The following is a 20,615-nucleotide window of genomic DNA, read 5'->3' on the forward strand; positions in this document are numbered from 1 at the left end:
TTTTTCTCACGAAAAAGCAAATATTTTTTTAAAAATAACCGAAGGTAATTATAACCCTGTTGTTGACACTAACGATTAATAATTGATCAGGAGTTACACACAATAAATTGTCAATTTATCTCCTCATAAAATATGCTTGCTAGTGTAGCTGGGTTTCCTCCCCTGGGCATGTCCTTCGAAGATCCACTCCGCGTGTACATGCTGCCTGGATCCCACAGTCAATCCTAGAAGAATGTTAGACTTAACTTCTTTTCAGCTCCAAATAGAACAAAATTATGTTGGGGCACCTTTTGAAAGCCCTTTCCTTATGAGCTCTGGGCCAGATTTAAACAAACAAGCATTCTTCCTCCTCCTTCTACCTGGGATTCCAAGAAAACAGACAGGGTGTTTCATAACTGTTTTAGCAGTATTACCAGTATTGTCTTCCCAAATAATGTCTTCATTTTTCTTAGAAAAGACAGCACTCTACCCACTCCCAGTATTGAGAGCCAGTTCTCTGCTGGGAGTTTGGAGGAGAAAGAGCTGTTCGGAGAGACTGCAAGAAGTACTGGCGAAGGCACATGGTAAACCTACAAATGGTGCCATTTGACCCCTACATGTTGGGGTTAGCTGGGTTTTCTCCTTCACTTAGCAGTGGCTGAGGTCTGTGGTAGTCAGTAGGCTGGAAGCATTTTCATAATGACCAATAGGAAGGGGGAAATTATATTGTCGTAGATTAATTCTCCTTAAAATAAGCCTTTAAAATATTGGTAGGGATTTGTCACTTGCATAAAGGTTTGAGACTACATCAAAGGGCCATGTCCCCCTTGGGATCTGTGGAAATTTAAATGATGTTAACATAACATTCGCATGGGGCACACAGCTGTGTGTTGTTTCCAGAATCCATTTGTGTTAACATCCTTGAAATACTATTTTCATAAAAGCTACTTTAAAATATATTTAATATATCTATAGATTTAATTAGGGGGTCTAAGTGAATATTTTCTTCAGATCTTGATGGACTAGTTAACTAAAAATTTTAAATGGCGACAATGATTAGTATGTGGCTAATTGGAGTGAACTTTTTAACAATTCGGTGCATTTAAAAATTTTAAAAAGGCTTTTCTGACTCCTTAAATTGGTTTAAAATGATTTTTTAAAAAAGGACTAATGTCTGTGAAACTACTCCGTCATGGTGCTAGTTTCCTAATTTCAAGAGGGCACACTTTGCCTTTAGCCTCCTTCGTAAATATTCCAACGTCACTGTACTTGACCCAAGAAGGCTTGGGGCTTTGGTGCCATCCAGTAAGTCTGGACCAGGTGGAAATTTGATGGAGTCTGCAGCATTCAGGTACACACACCTCTGCAGACCTCTCTCCCTATGCAGTTCTAGCCTTTCTCCCACATCCAGGAGTGCAGACGGAGGCCAAAAGAGGGTGCTTGGGAGACTCACCCCAACCCCTGCTAGACAGCTGATTGTTCCTGCCCCCTTATTCTCTGTTGCCCGCCCCTTCTGACTTTCAGACAAAGGTGGGTGAGGTTCTTTTCAAGTTTCAAAGGCAGTTGCTAGGCAGCTCTGCTGAGACAATAACTCTTTTATTGGGAACAAATGTTGACATTTGACGGGCGCAGGAGGCAGCACCCAAGCCAGCCGCCCAGCAAGCGCACCCCCCCCCCCCCGTGCTCTCGCCAATGCCCGGGCCTCCGGGCCCACCTGAGATTAAAGCGCGAATTCTGATAAATCGGCTCTAATGAAATCCGGCCTGTGGAGGGCCTTCTGCCCTTCTGGCTGTAGCGGCCAGACTATGCGAAGGCGAGGGCCCCGATAGTCAGCAGCGCGCCCGGGCATGCAGGCAGTCTGTAATTCAGTGTGGCTGCCCTGCCAGAGTTCCGTGGGGCTCATTTCTCCACGGAAGTCACTTCCCTACATGGGGTTCTCCTACTCTTCTTCTCTTCTCTTCTCTTCTCTTCTCTTCTCTTCTCTTCTCTTCTCTTCTCTTCTCTTCTCTTCTCTTCTCTTCTCTTCTCTTCTCTTCTCTTCTCTTCTCTCTCCCTCCCTCCCTCCCTCTCTTTAGTCTCCCTAAACACACCTGCAATTTTGTGTTCCTCGCGATTATTTAAAAATCAAGTTCTCCAGTAAGATATTCAGGTCGGGAGGGAGGTGGGTAAGCTATGGAAATCTCTGATAATTTGTTGGGCGTATAAACATCAAAGCAGCTTCATTAGCTTTGGCTAATCTCCTGAGGCCTCTGAGATGTCACAGAGAGAAACAAAACAAGCCAGCCCTCTGGAACGGGGTGAAGGTCTGGAGCCCTTTTGCTGCAAAAGGGACCCAGTAAGTCCAGGTAAGAAAAATTTCCTGAGATCCACTTTGGCCACACTACCAGCTTTCTAATTCTGGGCACATGCAGGAAGGACATTTGGGCTTGGGATTTTTTTCCCAGTCACACTGTAGCCAAACTTCTGCCTTAAATGATGCCTGATCATTAGAGTTATCTTGGGCATTTTGTTCCTTAGATCTTGTTAATTTTCATACTTCCCTCCTAAAATTTTCAAAAGACTCAAGTCACAACGTTACAGGTGACAGAGATACTGCCACTCTGCCCTTTTAGTTCTCTGCTGATTTGTGAACATGGTCCACACCAATAGAGAAGGGCCGGGAGGGCCAGGCCATTTGTTACTGCAGCATAAAGTGGATCTGGAAGGAGATACGGTTATCTCTGCAAATCCTAAGAAACTGAAACAAACAACAAAAGCAAAAAGACAACGAGACTACCCTCTGACTTCCCAACCCAGAAATCTCCCAGACTAGCAAGGGTCTCTGCTGATTTATATATACATACATATATATATATATATATATATATATATATATATATATATATATATAGTCTGAACCCTGAGTGCCCATGCATTTCAAACCAATCCCTAAATCCCAAGCAGCCTTCATTTTCCCCTCCATAGGCACCCGACTTAGTGCCTCTCCAGGCCAGCCTGCTGGGGCTTTGCTTCAAGTACCTCAGATGACTTTCCAATACCCTTTCTAACAAGACCCCAGCAAGAGGCCACTAATTTCTATGGCACAAAAAGCCACTGGAGAGAGATCCTTTTGTCAATAGCAACTGGCCTACAATTTCCCATCCTCAGCCACATCAGCCTATCGGAGCTGGCAGATGTTTAGACAAGATTTTATAAATCGTTCAATCTCAGCCCATAATGAACCCCAACTGACCATTCCAGAGCAGCCCAAAGCACCAGAGACCTCCCCCGCTGGGCTCCAATAACGCTCCCCTGCCGCACTGTTATTAATCATGGGATGAAATAGGTGAGCCTCTTGAAAAATAAGTGTATGATTGATTAAAGGGCAATCTAAGGAGCCATTATTCTTGCTTTATAAACGTAAGTTATATTCACTCAATTTATCTTTGCAGAGGAAATAAATGATTGTTCGTTTCTTCACCGAAATTTTATTATATGGGTATCTACATAATTTGAGAAAAGCTGAAGTGACAGAGTGGTTGCTTTTATGATACTAATCAAAGGGGTTGGGCTATTTGGCTGCAAATTCCAGGCTGGTCCTGTAATTAGGAGGTGAGTAGACAATAAAGAGACAATGTCTGAGGATGTTTAAACTTTTCTTTTCCCTGAGGGTTAAGGGTAAGCAGAGTGCCACAGTAAAGAATCCACTTCCCGCCCCCTCCTGTTAGTGGGAGCTGAAAAGAAAGAAAAAGTAAAGGCTTCTTCCCTGAATGTGCTTCATCTGTGTCAAGGGAGATACTGCAGGCCGAGGAGAACAAGCGTTCCCATCAGTCACTCCTTGGGGGAGGACTCTCCAGTATCAGTGGGAGGACCCCGATCCAGCACCACAAAAGAAGATGAAATGCAGAGAGGTGGCATATCCTTTTATTTTTTTTTCTTCCATGTTTTAGAAATTTACACTAAGCAGGGATTTGCATATTCAGAGAACAAAAAACCTGAATTACTTTCTTGAAACACATGTGTATGTGAATAAACTGGAACTATAGGTATCTCCCTGTTGTACATTAATTTCTCTGCAATTTTTCAAATAAGCTCAAGAAGGACATTTATCTCACTGGCTCTTCACTTAAAGGTGAGGTAGGATCACCTTTGGGGCAGGAACCAGGGCTACCACTGGAGCTTCTACCCAAATGGGTCTCCAGTAATAATGAGCCCCAAACACCATTTTCTTGTAGGCGCATCTGTTTTTATTTACAGTTTTAGATATAAATTAGTAGAGAATTGATGTTAAACAACCAACAGAGATTGTATAACCAGCAATGTTCAAATAAAAACCAGGCAGAATTTATTTACAAAAGTTTTAGATTTCATTGCAATACAACTTGCATAAATTACTAGAAGCTTTATATCATTATAAAAATAAATATCAAATTTGTTTCCACTTCTGAAGGACTCAAGTTCTTCAATCACGTTAGTTCTACCGTGTACATTTTTTTTTTTACAAATAAATTTTACAGCAAGTCCTATCACACCTATAGAATATATACCGTGGCAATGAAGTGATGAAGATATCCTGAGAAAAAACAGATTGTTTCCAAAAGTCACACAAACATAGGGAAGCTATACTATGACAACAAGTTCTCATGTGCCCAGACAACGTGTGTCCAGTCCTTAGAGTCTGTGGGTTGGCAGTGCACTGTGCATCCTCTTAGACAGTGGCACAAAATGTGGTCCGGGTTTCCACATCTGGGGTTTGTATCTGTGTATTTATGAGCTTGGGAAGGGAGAATAGCCTCCTGACTTTTTTTCCAAAGCAATTGTGACACCTACCTGTGGACCAAGGAAAAGACCAAATTATCTCAAATTCTTCAGTTCCACGTCAACACATCGACAACATTCAAGCTTGTGTCTACTGGCTCTGCCTCTTTGCCATCTTTAGTGGCTAGAACTAGTAATGTTGTCTAGTTGTAAATTTTTGTAACAGCTCTGGGGGAGAACTAGAGTCCACAGTGTCCATGTGGATACTGAACACCAAGTCGCAGGCCCATAAAAGACCAGGCCTGCTGGTGTCTCTTTAGTCTTATTCTGAAAACAATATCCATGTCAGGCAAAATACCCAGTTTTCTGCACAACTCACTCATCAGACAAGGTGTCCTTTATGTGTCGAAAAGAGTTTTGAAGCACACAGAAATGCCCAAATCTTTGAAACCACCATCATCAACCAACAACACAGTGGTTTTGTGTGTGTGTGTGTGTGTTCTGTTTAGAGAAGTGATTCTACAAAGCAGGACTTGAGCAGAAAAGAAAAAAAAAATCTATAACACAGAAGGCAAAGAGGCTAGAAGAAAGCCAATACTCTATTCTCCAGCGAAACCACACCACACTGCACAGGACAAGGGCTTGGGGGCTGGAGGATGCAGAGGGAACCAACTTACTTGCACTGCTGACCTTGGCCCTCCTATAGGTAGGTCTGGACGCCTGCACCAACAACTGCACAGCCCTCACTGGTATCTGTCAGGGGAGGGGCAGTTAGTGAGGACAGGCTACAGTCCCTGGCAGCTAAGCACCTACCAGCTCTTATCCCTGCAAGGGACACACACTCCCGGGACATCTAAGATCCACGTTATTTATGCTCCCTCCTTTTTCCTTCTTTTCTTCCTCTCCTGGAGCCCCAGTCTCAGGGATGCAGAGTTAGAAACAATGGAGGTAGTGTAAGAAAATTAGGCCTCCGAGAGTTCCCAGGAACCTGTGCTTTTCTTGAGCCAAAGGCAGATAGAATCCCACTAAGCTCCATTTTTAACCAACACCACAGAAGAAAGACTTCACCCACCAGGGAGACAAGCACAGATCACATTTCCTGCCAATAAGTTTGCCAAAACAAAATAGTTACTTGATAATATTAACAGTAAATTAAATAAAGAGTAAATAAAGCAGGATAGACCAAAAAGGAGGGCTAGCCCCTTTTGCCTTCACTCTTCAACGGGTCTCCCCACACTGGCCTCCCAAATTCTGGGTCTGACAAGAGGCTAAGTTGGTCCCGGCGCCCTTTCCCAGGTTTCTGGCTAGTTCTGACTCACCAGAATCCCTCCCCGCGGGCCTCAGGCAGCCTACCTTTCTTGGGCTCGTAGCCGCCGCCCGGAGGCCTGTAGTGGGACTCCAGTGAATGCGAGCCCGCCTTGCCCGTGTCGCTGGCCGCCTTGGGCACGGCGTGCAGTGTCTCGGCTGGTGAGGAGGCCGCGGTATTGTACCGCAGAAGGCCCTGGCCTTGCAGCGCTGCGTTTAAGTTCCCGTAGTTTGTGTAGTTGCCATAGAAAGGGGACGTGTAATAGAGGTGGCGGCCCAGCAGCGGCGAAGCAGAGTAGGGCGAGCCTCCCGGAGGGGCCCCAGTCGAGGCAGGCGCGGCGGCAGCGGGCAGCCCCGGAGGCCCGCAACCCGGGCCCAAGCTTGGTTGCTTGAGGTCCGACGTGGCTATTTCGGCCAGCGACCACAGCTTGGGTTTGCTGGCGGGCGGCGGCGCTCCTGGCGACGTCCGGCTGCCTAGGGGCGTCTTGCCACCGCTGCCACCGCGCGGCGCGGCTTCGGGCGCCGGGCTCAGCAGGGGTGCCTCCACGCCGGTGAGAGGCGAGGAGGTTACGGGCTTGGGTGGCGCCAGGTCCCGCTCGCACTCGTCTTCCTCGTCCTCCTCGTCCTCCAGGTCCTCAAACTTGTCCTTACACTCTGAGCCTGATTCGCACAAGGCATCCCCGGCGCGGCAGGGCAATTTTTCCCCATCTGACTCCGCTGAGCACGAGTGGTCCGTGAGCGAGTCGACGTGTAGACTGATCCCTGAGGGGACGCGAGTACGGTGGGCAGAAAGCTGGACCAGCAGGGGCACCCGCACCCCCATCCTCCCAGCGTTCAGCACCGACCTTCCCACGACCCCGCACCTCACCCGGAGGCAGCATTAACTGCGGCCCAGCATCTCTACAGAGCCCCGGGGACTCTCCAACCCAAATCCATTTTCTAGGCCCGGGACCCCGCGTGACAGGTGCGTAGTGTCCGCCCTTACCACTGCCCGCCTGGGAAGAAAGCTCCCTGAGCCTTCGCACTGACCGCTGCCCCGCTCACCTTCGTCCTCCGCAGAGGTCTCTGTGCCATCCTGTGCCTTGTCCGAACTCTCTTCCTTGCTTCTGGAAGCATCTCCCTCATCCTCGTCCTCATCCTCGCTTTTGTTTCTCGGGGCCCAGGTCATTTTGTTCTCCTTCTTGAGGCGTCGGCGCGCGTTGGCGAACCAGGTGGAGACCTGCGTGAGGGTCATCTTGGTGATGATGGCCAACATGATCTTCTCTCCCTTGGTGGGGTACGGGTTCTTTCGGTGTTCGTTGAGCCAGGCTTTCAGTGTGGCAGTGGCGTCCCGCGTGGCGTTCTTGCGGTACGCGGGGTCGTTGAGCTGGTATGGATAGGCCGCACTGCCATATGGATGGTAGCTGATGGCGCCAGTCATTCCGGTGGTGTGCGTGTCGTATGGCGAGCCCTGGAACCCACAACAGCCTGTGAGTGGTAGGTGCATGGGCCCCTCAGGCGTCACCCCCAAGCGACCCTCCGTCAGCCCCCTGCTGCCTTTCCTGCTAGGCTTCTCTGGGTTGGAAACCTCTCTTTAGCCAGAGAACCAGAAAAATACAAGGCTAGCTGCTGGAAAACAAAACTATTGCCATTTGATTCTAGAATTTTGTTTTAACACTTTACTTTTTCTAAAACGACAGTTTCCCGAGTAGCGCGAACAGTGTCTGCAAACATATTTGGATAGTCCCGCACTACAGCAAGTAGTTTCTTTATATCTAAATTTCATCATAGGCTTCCCGCACTGCTCCTTCCTTCCCTTCCCTCCTTTATGTAGCTTAAAAAAATACTTCGGAACCCCACTCCGCTATTCACCCTCTAAAGCAGAGTAAATCCAATTTGCAACTCAGAAGCCAGTCAGCGTTTCCAATTCTTCAACTACGTAGTAATTAGCATTTTAATTCATCCTTTAACGTTTAACTAGGAGAGGTTTGTAACCTTCTCCCAAGGCCTGGTTCCTACCCAGGGAATTCCACCTAGAGCAAACCCCTCCCCCCATACACAATGTCTTCACACACCCCAAAACTGCCAAGACCCGCTCTGGCTGGGCCTGTTCTCAGAACTCAGAGATGCTCAGACAGATCCCGGATCTAAGGAGCTGGAACCCATAGGCCTACTACGAACTCTGGCAGCACTTAGCGGGTCCCAAAGCCGTTAACACATTATTTTTTCCCTGAAAGCACGGTCAGCGAGACAGAAAACGACCAAGACTAAAGCGCTTCGGCCTGGGTCTAGGGCGAGAACCACAGGCTCAGCCCATCCCCAGCCCCCCTCCAAACCCACCCCCTCCCCCCCCCCTCCCTGTGACCTCGCCGCTACCAGTCTGGCCAAGAAACCCAACGCTTGCGGCATTGGCCCTAGAGGCCTGGGCAGCCGGGGCCCTCAGCCTGGAACCACGCGGAGAGCTGCCGACAGATTTCGCAGCCCCAGCAATCCGCACGCGCGGATTAGAGATTACTCTTGGTCCAGGCACGGGTGGAGTAGCACTTCGCACGAGCTCAAGGGAAATCAGCCTACGAGCACTGCAGGTCAGTCCCGTCCCTTGTTTAGTGCAGCAACGGGTGCTGGTGACTTTGGAGCCGCCACCCGCGTCGCGTTCCCAGCGCTCAGCTCAACTCACTCCCCGGTCCGGGTCTCCCCAGCCCCCATCCCAAAGCGGTTACCATGTAGGACGGGAAGCCGGCAGCCGCGGCGGCAGCGGCGTCCGCCGAGTACTGCAGCGGGCTGCCGAAGCCGGTTGCCGCCTGCGCTGTGAAGGCCGCCGAGCCGGGGTACGGGCTGAACGCGGAGCCCGACGCCGAACGCGCCAGCTCCTCGCTGCGCGGCGCCGCCAGCGCGGACGCGCCGTACGCGGGGCACGAGTAGAGCGCCAGCGAGCCGGGCGCTTGGTACAGGTAGCCCTGCGGGTAGGACATGGTGGGCGCGGGGCGCGGGGCCCGCGTCACACGGAGCAGCGGGCAGCGCGCGCGGCGCCCTCCATCCACGCCCGGCCGGGGCGCACCGAGGCCGCGGGCCGGAGCAGGCTGGGCTGGTGGGCGCTAGGCTGGGCGCGGGGTTGGCTGATCGGCGGGGCGGCGGTAGCGGGCAGCGCGGAGCCGGTGGGCGCAGCCGCGCGCCAGGCCGGCGGTCGGGATTTGGGGGAGTCTGCAGTCAGGAGTGAGGAGTTGAGGAAGGAGCGCTCGAGTTTCCGAGGGACATTGGAACGCCGAGCTGTCCGTCACACTCTCATCTGCATATTCTGGTGCCCGCCCCTCCCCTGCCCCGCCCGCCGCCGAGGCCCCGCGGAGGCCGGGGGAGGGGCAGAGAGCGGAGGGGAGGGAAGCGGAGGGGAAGGCGGAGGAGTGGCAGCCAGAGGCTGGAGGGAGGGACGTGCAGGCTTTTGTCGCGCAGCCGCCTCTCTCCACTCCCGCCCGGGCCAGCAGCCTGCAGCGGTGAAGCCCAGCCTGGCCAAACTGGGCGTAGCGCTCACCCCCTCCCACTGGCACATCCTCTCAGCCACGTCCGCGCACCCCGCCGCCGACTCCCGCCTTGGCCCAGCCACCTTTCTCCTTCCCGGGGCCCCATCCGGGCACTGCCGGCGCTCTTGCTCGCCTAGCACTGGTCAGCAAAGGCCTCCTGCAGTCGGGCCAGGTCCGATCCACCTGGATAACATACGGATCGGGCACCCCTCGTCACTCTGAAGATAGCGGCCCAGGTCGCATGCGGCGTCCAGGGCAGACACGGCAGGGAGATGGAGGGCAGTGTGGAGACACCTGCAGAGTTGCCGGGGCATCCCACTTCTACAGTCCTCTGTCCGCCTGTACTCCAGGCTGAGGCTGCCCGTGTGGTCTCCCGTCTGGTCTCCTGCTCCTGGCGCCTGGGCTGCCAAGCATCCACCCGGAATCTGAGCGTTTCGGTTTGAAGCTGTGGGAGGCCCTGAGGTGAGGCTTCTGTCCAGGTCCACAGAGAAGATTTCAGGCCGTGTTAGGAACATCATGCCTGTTAACGTCTGGAACACGCCAGTGAGTGACTCGCCTCAACAAACGCCACTCTGGCCCCAAAAGAGTTTTGTTTTCTTTTGTTAACTTGAATGCCTGTTCGAATTTGGGGGAGGGGGGAGGTTCCTGTCAGGAGAGCTGACTGACTTTGCTAGAGTATCCACTGCCAGGACATGGGCCAGCTTGTGAAGTGTCGCAGTCGTGAGGTCCAAGAGTTGACTCGCGGGACCCTCGAGCCCTTAGGTCCCAGCCCCTAAACTTTCTCGACCGTACCTGCTCCCTTTCCCCAAGTGAGGGGAGTCGATGGCCAGGGAGGGCACTAGTACGCTGGATGTAAAGGAGCGTCAATGGGGGGCGCTTGGGATTCGTAGGGGTCAGGTGTGAGCTGGCCCGGGAGGGGGCGCCCGCCCAACAGGTGTCTCCTTGAAGCTTGCTAGGTAGAGCATGAGGACTCTGAAGCCTGGCGCGCGGGCCTGAGCTCAGATCTGCTGCCACTCTATTCCCGGTGGGCTCTGAAGCTAGTAGAGGGCAGCAGAGTTCTCCTGCCTGTGAGCGCCTGGCTTCTGCTTAGGCCTGCCTGGGTTGTGGCGCTCCAGCTCCTGCAGCAGCCAGATCCGTGGCACCAAATGAATGCTGTAGTCAACTAGGCTGCTTTTTGTCTTGTCCAGGTCCCAGGGAACCAGGGATCAACTGTAGTGATGGACTGGAGATAATTTTTCCCGGGCCTTTCGCTGGCAGGCAGGCAAGCAAATTTATCACTTTCGGTAGGAACTTTCCAGGCACTCTACTCAAACACTGCCACCACCATACACCCTCCCCTTACTCCCCCCCCCCCCCCGCCACCCCCCCTTCCCCGCAGACCTTCTGAGCCCCTTCAGCAGTCTTTCTGCCTGTGCAGAGCCCACTCCCCTTTATACCCTGAATTATTTACTGTCTAGCATCTACAGAGAAGACCTTGGGTGGGGCATACTCATTCAAGGGAGGGGGAGGGAGGGAGGGAGGGAAGGGAAGGGAAGGGAAGGGAAGGGAAGGGAAGGGAAGGGAAGGGAAGGGAAGGGAAGGGAAGGGAAGGGAAGGGAAGGGAAGGGAAGGGAAGGGAAGGGAAGGGAAGGGAAGGAAGAAGTCACTAAGCTAGCATCCCAGAACAGGGCATCTGGGTGGAGCCAGATCAGTTTATTCAGACGTTGTTGCTTTCGCAGGACGGGATTCTTTTGGGAAGGGGCCCTAGGTGAGATGTCCTGTACTGGCAGCAACCACAAGTCACACTGAGGCTCTTAGCTTCCAATTAGGTTGGTTTCAGTCTTTTATATGAAGTATCTGATTTTTACCTGGATCCAGATCTTAATCTTTTCTAAAGATTAGTTTCCTGTCCTGGTTTCAATTTCAGTGGCGTTTACCCTACCGTTTCCTTGTGACTTATGCCAGGTATGTGTGGAGGAGAAAGCAGTGTGTGTGTGTGTATACATATATGTGTGTATATGTATATATACATATGTACATGTATATACATATGTATAAGTATGTATATACATATACATGTGTGTATACACACACACCCATCTCTCTATATATATCAGTAGAATGGAGCAGGTTCTTATGCCCATATGCAGCTGATTCAGACATTAATTACATAAGCAGACAAATGTGCTTGACTTTGGAGGGCCTCGTCCTGCCCACAGATATTGAGAAAGTACAGCCCTATTATTGCTCAGTACAACCTATCAAGATCAAGACCCCCCTGTATTTCCTCCACGAATTATCTTTCACCAAAATCTAAAATGTCCATACTGCTGTCTGTTACTAATAAAAACAGCCTACCTTGTGTAATTAAACAGTTGAATCTGACTACATGCCGATTTTATTGGTAGTGACTGTGGCAAATTAAAATGCCTAGACAGGGACATTAGCCCGTGAGTTCCCATTGTTATTGGCGCATTAAAACTCTGGTTTGCACGAATGCTCCCAAACTCTGGAAAGCCCTATTTTTCTTCTCTTAGGTTACAGTTGCATTAATCTTAAAAACAAAACAAAACAACAACAACAACAAAAAACCCACACCACCAACAACAAGAACAACAACAAGAACAACAACAACAACAAATCAATGAGGAAAATTTACTTTCCAAGTATAGAGCCTGGTCAGACAATCATCACTGCTACTGGGGTGACAGGGTTACTTCAAACTGCTCTTGGTTTCCAACTTCAAAAGAGGCCTGGATTCTGTGCTTCAGGGTAGGAGGAGAGTTCAGATGTCTCTTGGGAATCCAGGTCCTTGGCTCCTCTTTCTCCATCTACATACATGGAGTGAACAATGTATGAAATGTAGCAAAATCGGGTGACTGCTTAGAAAGCGGTCTCTTGTGGTGATTGCCCAGGCTGTGGGTACATGCTGTGTATGCTCCCTCACGTATGTAGTGGAGTTAAAAACAAACCACTTTACTATGGTTCTCACACAAACAGAGGTGGAAATATTTAGAGTTAGCCCTGGCTAGCGACTCTTTGAAGTTGCCCCCGTTTTCCGTGGAGGCCACTTGCGGGCCAAATATTAAGGTTAGGAATGGAAGAACTTTCTGGGTACTAAACTGGTTTTGAAGGCCCAGGCGCTGGCCTGATACTGTCCTGTCCCGTGGTTTTCAGGAGGCGAAAAGATCTAAAGTCGCGCGGCAGGCGGCGAGGGGGCGCTGTGGCCCGCGCCTGCCGGCTTAGGCCCAGCTGCGGAAACCTGGCGCTGCCACCGTGCCACCGACGCGTGGCTGACGCCCCGCCAGCGACCAGATCTGTCTCTTACCATGCCTGCTTTATTCGGGAAAGAAGGAAAGCAATAATACAAGGGCATTTCAACAAAATAGAGCTCCCATGACTATTTTCTATTTCAACTATGTCTTCCGTGGCCTAAGTTTGGAGCCCAAAAATAAGCTGCCATTTAGGTGCGTGCAGATTTCTTTTTTATCTTAAATAAAACGAAACATTCACTTTTAAAGTGGGTTTACTTTAATGAAGGAAAATTTAAAATGTAAGTAAGTTTCGATGTATCAAGTCATATCCTATTCTATTAGCAGCCAGGACTTTCTGGCATGTGCATGTCCTTGGTCAGCAAGACAGAAAGGAGAAATGAAGCCAATCTTTGCTTTTTTATTCTTTCAGTTTCGTTTTTGTTTGGTTTTAAAGATTTTCAGTGCACCAACTTTAATTCCACATGCAGAGGAAGTCTCCCTCAGGCTTACAATATATTGGGGATGCATCGGTATTTCTAGTTTCTAAAGGCGACGCGCTTTCCGACGCGCTTTCCTGGAAAGCGCGCACGCAGGACAGTCCCCCGAAGGTGAGGGGCTCTTTGATGCCCGCTTCCTGGAAAGAGAAGTCTGGGCCCCTACTGGGGTTCTCAAACCTGCCTGAGAGGCCTAGCCTTCTTGGCCGGTACAGGAGGTGGCTGCCCCTGTGGAGCCCAGATCTGCTTTCCGTCCTGAGCTTGGGGGCGGGGGGGGGGGGGGTGAGAACGCACTTTTTTTTTCTTGTTTCCCTCTCGAAGATCGAGAATTCCACTAACCAGTGCTTTCTCCTTTAACTATCCTCGCTCCCTTGCTTCAGATCCTGATCAGCCCTCAACTCGGCTAAATAGTCTCTCTTCTCATGGTTTTCTTTAGTGGGAAGAATGAGTTCACATTCTCCGGTAGAAGCCCAGCTTTAGACAGGCTTCCTGAAGTTTCTCTCCGGACAATTCTCCACACCTGGCCATTCGGTCGCTGTTCTCACCCTTGTCTGCTGGTGTCGTGCTTCTGTCGCTCCTTTTCTCCCCTCTTGTCTGTCTCCCAACTGCGATCCTGCCCCCCGCGGTCCACCCGTGTCCTGGGAAAGGCGTCCACGAGAGACCCGGTCCAGGGTTTTGCGCCCGCCAGGAGGTGGCCGAGCTGGCCAGATCCGGGAGTCCGAGGCGCCGCCAGGAGGGAGCGCAGCGCGCGCAGCCTGAGAGCCCGGCAAAGACTGGACTAGGGGACGTTGCCTTCCCCGGGACTGTGCTAGTTTGCGGTCCCAGAACCAGTGAGGGAGTTAAAAGGGAACCCTTTTCAGGCCGGGCTGAGAGCCGCTAAGCAACTTCACAGCCGGCTCCCCTGGGCCCCCGCACTGCAGACAGAGCTCCCGACGACAAATAGGAGCTGAGTCCGGCTTGCTTACTCTTGGTCTTGGAAGACACATTTCCTGAACTCTCCGTAGAGGTTCTGGGCTCTGCGGTCAGGTTTGCAGCCATCAGAGCCTGCCTTTCAAGCTTGGCCCCATGAGCAAATGAAAACCTGCCTGAGCCTGGGAGGAGTCTTTGCTGGAAGGAAAGCCAGGCAAGAAAACTGCACTTCTCTAAGTCTTTCCCAAGAAAGCAGGTCTGCTGGGGCAGGGCTTAATTTCCATCTGCCATTTCTCACTGGTATGTCCAAACAACGCTCCAGGACATAGTCTAGGCGGCAGGTAACCATGAACACACCGTTTTCTCAGGCTCTCTCAGACTGCTCTTACATACCCGGCAACGCACCGTACCGTACCGTAAGGACTATTATAATTTTTAAGAAAAAGGAGGAATGTGGGAAGGTAGGGAAATAGAAAACACGGCAGGGAATGCAGATTCTTTTAAAATGGATAAATCTGAATTAAAAACAAACCGCACTGGGAGAAGAATGTTTGTGCTGGTACAGGGTGGGCAAGGATGCAGAGTCACGAATTCTGGAGTAACCCTGGGAGAAAATGTGCTCACCTCCACACCTAGAAGAACTTGAAAATGACTGGACCCACTGTGCCAGGGAAGGCCTCCAGACAAAGGGTTGCACTTCATACCTCAACCTCAGAACTCCCAGCAAGACCCAGGGCAGAAGGTATCCCAACCATCTGGACTGTGACAGCTCAAATTGCTTCAAAGAATTGGGAGGGGCATCTAGTGACACCTGAAAAAGCGGGAGGTAAGAGCTGCTGTCTGCCCACATCACTGCACACGACACAGGAAATGCCACACGGGCGCTGGGGGAGACTGTGGCACAGAGTAGCAGACCTGAGACCTCCCAGGGGGTAGCACAAAATGTTGCCCCTGGAGAAACCACTCAGGTCAGCAGGAGACTGGAGAATGGGGGAAGAAGACAGAGAGGGACAGTGATGAAGATGGAATTTAAAAATGAGTGCCAGTCTTTTGTGCTTTCAGACAGAGCAAGGGGACTTTGGAGGACTATCTGTATCCTACTTCAGGCATGAGATACCTGTGCAGGGCTCATCTCTGTCAGTAGGGGTGTGTCCCAAAAGATACTGGTAGAGTGGGTAAGTAAACACTGAAGGACCCTAACAACCCTTAGCTGGGAAGGGGTTGCTGCATGAGAATATATTGCTCTGCACTTTTCCTTTGTGTGAGCTATTTTATGTTTCTAAAATGTTTACAATTAGGCACTAGCCTTACAAAGGAGCACCCTAGGTGTGGAAGTATAATGTGCTTCTTGGGGGAGGGGGATGCTTGACTTTAAAAAAAAAACTCTCTCTTTAACATTTTAATTCTGTGTCTCTCTTTATAATAAATACAGATGTATTGATTTTGCAGTTTAACCTTTAAAACAAATGACATCTCTGTGTTGGATGGGGTTGTTTGAGGCATGGGAGGAACCTGAGCAGGGTGTTTTCCTTACATGAAGTGTGAGATGTGGCCCTGCTCTGATCAGAACTGTATATACAGGAATTCTGCAGACCATAGATTCTGCACGAAGAGGTCTAAATGCAGGCAGGACACCTGCACATTCCTGTGGGAAGTGCCTTGCTTCTGCCCTGTATGGGATACTAGCTCCAGCATCCCGGGGAACAGTGAATGTACATTAGATAATTCAAATAACAATTAGAGAGGGGACATCAGGATATAGGAAACTGGAGGAAGAGCCTGTGGATAAAGCAAGAAGCCAGACAGGGAAAGAGGGGCAGAAGCAGAGAGGGAGAGGGTTATCCTCCTACTGCAGACATTCCCAGGCTACCTCTCTCTCCAAGACTATAACACAGAGAGCTTTTCTAGAAACCATGGCTGTAGACTCTGTCCACTTGTCCTGACTGCAGCCAGAGGAATGGGGTATTTGCAAACCTAAGTCCCCATAAAGCCCTTGCACTTTGAGAGAAGTCATTTACTATGGTCTTTCCATATAACCTGCCGCAGAGGCAGAGAGGAGAGCAATATGTTTCCAAGGCTTTGCTTTATTCTGTGGTTCAAACCTGAGAAAGCCCGAAGCCTTGGGTTACTGCCACAACTGTCTGTCCACAGCAGGGCTTCTTCTACTGGCTGCTGCCTTCAGTAAAGCCTTCCATGTCTCAGGAGTTTCCAGGAGCAATATTACCATCAACAGGGCTTCCTGCTCTCCTTACTTTCTGCCACTGCCTCCATGCCAGCCTGCCTAGCCTGCCTAGACACTAGAGAAGCATTAATGCAATGAATGCACACATGAAAGATAAATGTCTGGCTCTTGGCTGGTTGTTTCTGGGAGGCATTAGGGTTGGTATGGGGCATGGAGGAAAGCAACAACCATGATGTAGATGTTTCTTTTAGGTGCTGACTTCCAGCCCCACCTGCATTTGAATGTGTAGCCAGTCTAAGTCCAATCAGACTCCCCCATAGCAGCTTGGGCTTCTGAAGATAAAGTAAGATCAGCCTGGAAAGTTACATTTTAAGGTCTCTCGTTCTTTGCCTGTCACCATAGGCTCATTGTTTAAATCCTTGGTCCCAGATGTGTTGCTGTGGACAACATTGGGTGGTTGTGGAAACAGTAAGAGGTGGAGCCTATGGAAGTGGGTCACTTGGGCTGGGTCTTGGCATTTTGTAGCCTGGTTCCACTTCCTCTTCAGTCTTACATTCCTGAGTGTAGATACAGTGTGACCTGTTGTACCTCTTGCTGCCAAGCCCTTCCCCCTCCATGATGTAACTGTTTCCCCTTGTACTGTAAGTCCAGACAAATCCTTCTTTCCTTAAATGGGTTTTGTTAGGTGATTTTTGTCATTGCCACAAGCAACCAATGAAGAATCCAATAGATAAGACTATTTCAAATAGCTTTTTGTTTGTTTTTGAAACACAGTTTCTCTATGTATGCCTGGCTGTCTTGGATATCACTGTGTAGATCAGGCTGGCTTTGAACTCATAAGGATCCACCTGCCTCTGCTGAGATTAAAGACGTGGATCACCATACCTGTATTAGCATTTCATTTTAAAAATACATTTGTGAGTTAGCAGTCATCCCCAGACTTTGTATTCCTTGAGTGAAGTGTACATATGGTTTCATTTTCTATCTCAGATTACCTGCAGATGTCCCTGAAAGGGCAGATATCACAGCAGCCGAATGAATGAATATTGACACTTTGATAAAAAAGAAAGTTAAATAAAAGCAAATTGAACTTTGATATTTTTAATAAAAAGTATATAATGGAAGCAGGTTATAAAAACCTTATTTAAATACTTACCTAATTTCATTATTTATATGTGTGTTTTTTTCCTTTCAGGTATGTATATGTGTCACATGTGTACAGTGTCAGAGGAGGTCAAGAAAAGGACATAGATTCCCTAGATCTGAAGTCACAGATGGTCATGAGTCATTATGTAGGTGCTGAAGATGGAACCTGTGTCCTTTGAAAGAACAGCAAGTGTTCTTAACTGCTGGTCCATCTCTCTAGACCCTATGCCAACATTTTTCTTTCTTTTTTTTTAATATTTATTTAAGTTTATAAAATAAGTACATCATTTTTCTTTTTTCCTCCTTCCATACCCTCCCATCTACCCCTTCTTCCTCTCTTTTAAATTCAGGCTGCCTTTTCATTTAATTGTTGTTATCTCTCTCTCTCTCTCTCTCTCTCTCTCTCTCTCTCTCTCTCTCTCTCGTACATAAATACAACCTGATCAGTCTGTACAATGTTACTTCTATGTATGTTTTCAGCACTGATCATTTGGCACTGGTTAACCAACTGATGTGGAGTTCCTTGGAGAAGACTGTTTCTTAGCTTTCCTAACTTAATTTTTTAAAATGTATTTTAAAATAAAGTGTGAAAAGAAGATTCTCAGCCCTCTGCTTTCACTGCTTCTTATGGCAGCATTAAAAGTATTTTGTGTAATTCCGGACTGTTTTGTTTTGTTTTGTTTTGTTTTTTGAGATAGATTATCATGTGTCTCAGGCTGGTGGGTCTTTCACTCACTATGTAGCCAAGGATGACCTTGAAGCCCTTATTGGCCCTTCTGCGCTCACTTTCCCAGTCCTGGGATTATAGCTGTGCACAACCACCTTCAGCTCTGGGAAGGTTTTGTATGCATTTATTCCTGTGAACACAGAGCCCTGGGTTCCACTCTACTGTAGTAACCCCTGCCCCCGGATCTTGGTTTAGCGTCATTGACCTCCATGTGTGGAATAGATCAATTTGACTCATACCTTTAATCTTAGCACTCAGGGTGCAGAGGCAGACAGATCTCTGTAAATTTAAGGCTACCTTGAATGTTAACATCCCAGGGGCACACTTTGAAACAAACCAGCATATCATTGTGGCAGGACATTTGTTTTCAAGGGTTGGAAATATAGATTGGTGGTGGAAATCTTGGCTGTCTCCTGGAAGGTCTTAGACCCAACTCCCACAGCAGCTAGTAAATGAATGAGTGAATACAGATGTTCTTATTTTCTGGAGGTCAGATGTTGCTGGGCTTCTAATTTGCCAACTTCCTACTCTTTTGGTTATATCCTTCTAACTACTCCCTCACAAGAGTTTTGGTTTTGATATATTATGGCCATATCCTTTAATACATGCACAGTTCACAAACATTTTCACCTAGTCTGAGTTACTGAGTTGGGCCTCCAAATATTTATATTTTATTTGTGGAATTTTTTTATAAACAAGATTTTAAACATTGATGTAAAATCTTTTCTTTTTGCTATGTCTGTATATATATGCATGCATATATATATATCACTTGTTCATCTCTGTGTGCATATTTGTATGTGTATATTGTGACTAGGTGGTGGTTATGTGCATGTGTGTGAGTACATGTATATGGGTACATGTGTACATTCACATAACCACGCATGTTTGTATATGGGCATATGTATGTGCATGTGGGCATGAGTATGTACATACACGCACACACATATATATATGTATCATGTACTTAGGTGGTGATGTTGTGTATATTTCTCTGAGTGTACATGGGCAAGTGTGTGTGTTTGTGTGTGTGTGTGTGTGCATGCATGTGTGTATGTGTGAGCCTGTATCTGTGTGTGTGAGCATGAGTGTGAACGTGTATGTGTGTGCACGTGTGTGTGTGCATGCACGTGTGTGTGTGTATGCATGCTCCATTTTAGAAGTATGTGTCTAGTCGAGAGCATCACTCTCACATGTAGATCTATTGTGTTTCAGTTTGGCAGTAACTATGTCAGTCCCAGCTATGTGTTTTCCACCTAGGTGCAACACCAGTTCCTTCCACTTTCATAAAGTTGTTCTTGGAAATGCCACACCCTTCTCATTGCATGTAAATTCCGAATTATCTTTGAAACCTCTACAAAGTGCCTGCTGAGGGTTGAGTTGAATTTAATTGACAAGAGAGATCAATTTGTGGAGATTGCTTTCTTAAAAGCGTATTGACTCATTCAATCTGTAAATATTACAAATCTTTCCTTTTAGTCAGATTTTAAAATTGTTTTCTTGAGATTGCTATATGGCTTTTGGTGTGCAAACTTTGATTATATTTATTAACATTATTCTTCAACATTTTATTCATTTATGTATTTGCTATTGAAATATAATTTTTTAAAATCATAATTATAGAGGAGTAAAAGTGAGGGATTTGCTTTTGTTTTTGTTATTTTGTTTGTTTTTGTTTGTTTGTTTGTTTCTTGTTGTTTCTCTAGACAGAATTTCTTTGTATAACAGAGTCCTGGTTGTCCTGGATTCACTTTGTATACCAGGCTGGCCTCAAATAGAATACTTTTCTCTATGTCCTGGGTGCTGGTATTAATAGTATGCACCACTACACCTGGTAAATTCTGAGCTTTGTGTACTGACTTTATATTTTACAACTTTGCCAGAATGTGACAGTTTATTACATTACCTGTTAGTAGAAAAAAAAATCTCTGTAAACTATTTTGTTGGTTGTCCACAATAATTTCTCTTTCTTGTTCTGATTTTCTTGCTTTCTTTTTCATTAGTTATGGCATGTTAGTTGTATGATAGAGTGAGCTTCATTATGACACGTTCATACTGCATATAGGGTACTTTGAGCATGTGGGCTCCCCTGTGCCCATCACTGATCTCCAGCCCTTCCTTCCCCCCGACCCCTCCTATGCTTTAGAGGTTTCCCTTCCACACTCCTGTCTTTTTCTTTTTAGATTTTTTTTCTGGGTCTAGCTTATTTTACTTAACATGGTGGCTAAATGTCCAGCCCCATGTACTTTCCTGCGAATATAAAGATTTCATTCTTCCTTATGGCTCTATTAAATCCCAACTGTGTCTGTGCCCAACACTTATTTCTATTGATGAACTCGTGTGCTTAGGCCCTAGAATTTGGTGGACAGTGTGGAGGGAACCTTGCCTCCTCCTTGTCCTGGGAGGTGA

General features: G+C 48.2%; 1 protein-coding gene across 1 annotated transcript; it reads right to left on the bottom strand.

Moving 5' to 3' along the window:
• Positions 1 to 3,878: 3,878 nt before the first annotated feature.
• On the bottom strand, positions 3,879 to 9,128 carry Irx2 (iroquois homeobox 2). The gene is made up of 5 exons (XM_021180710.3): positions 8,721 to 9,128; positions 7,066 to 7,471; positions 6,070 to 6,783; positions 5,394 to 5,469; positions 3,879 to 4,788 (listed from the first exon to the last, which is right to left on the bottom strand). Exons 1-4 carry the CDS (start codon positions 8,970 to 8,972, stop codon positions 5,417 to 5,419), a joined length of 1,425 nt encoding a protein of 474 aa, XP_021036369.1. The 5' UTR covers positions 8,973 to 9,128; the 3' UTR covers positions 3,879 to 4,788; positions 5,394 to 5,416.
• Between the last annotated feature and the right edge of the window lie 11,487 nt (positions 9,129 to 20,615).

The sequence above is a fragment of the Mus caroli genome, unplaced genomic scaffold (assembly GCF_978045245.1).
Source record: "Mus caroli unplaced genomic scaffold, Mus_caroli_1 scaffold_15, whole genome shotgun sequence".
NCBI lineage: Eukaryota > Metazoa > Chordata > Mammalia > Rodentia > Muridae > Mus > Mus caroli.

Bases quoted from the DNA above. Each gene is read 5' to 3' on its own strand.
- Irx2 (XM_021180710.3), bottom strand. From the start codon at position 8,972: ATGTCCTACCCGCAGGGCTACCTGTACCAAGCGCCCGGCTCGCTGGCG. The intron at 6,784-7,065 runs GTGAGCGGGGCA...GCGTCCCCTCAG, and splicing joins GACCTCTGCGGAGGACGAAG to GGATCAGTCTACACGTCGAC. The intron at 5,470-6,069 runs GTAGGCTGCCTG...CTCCCCTGACAG, and splicing joins CGGCTACGAGCCCAAGAAAG to ATACCAGTGAGGGCTGTGCA.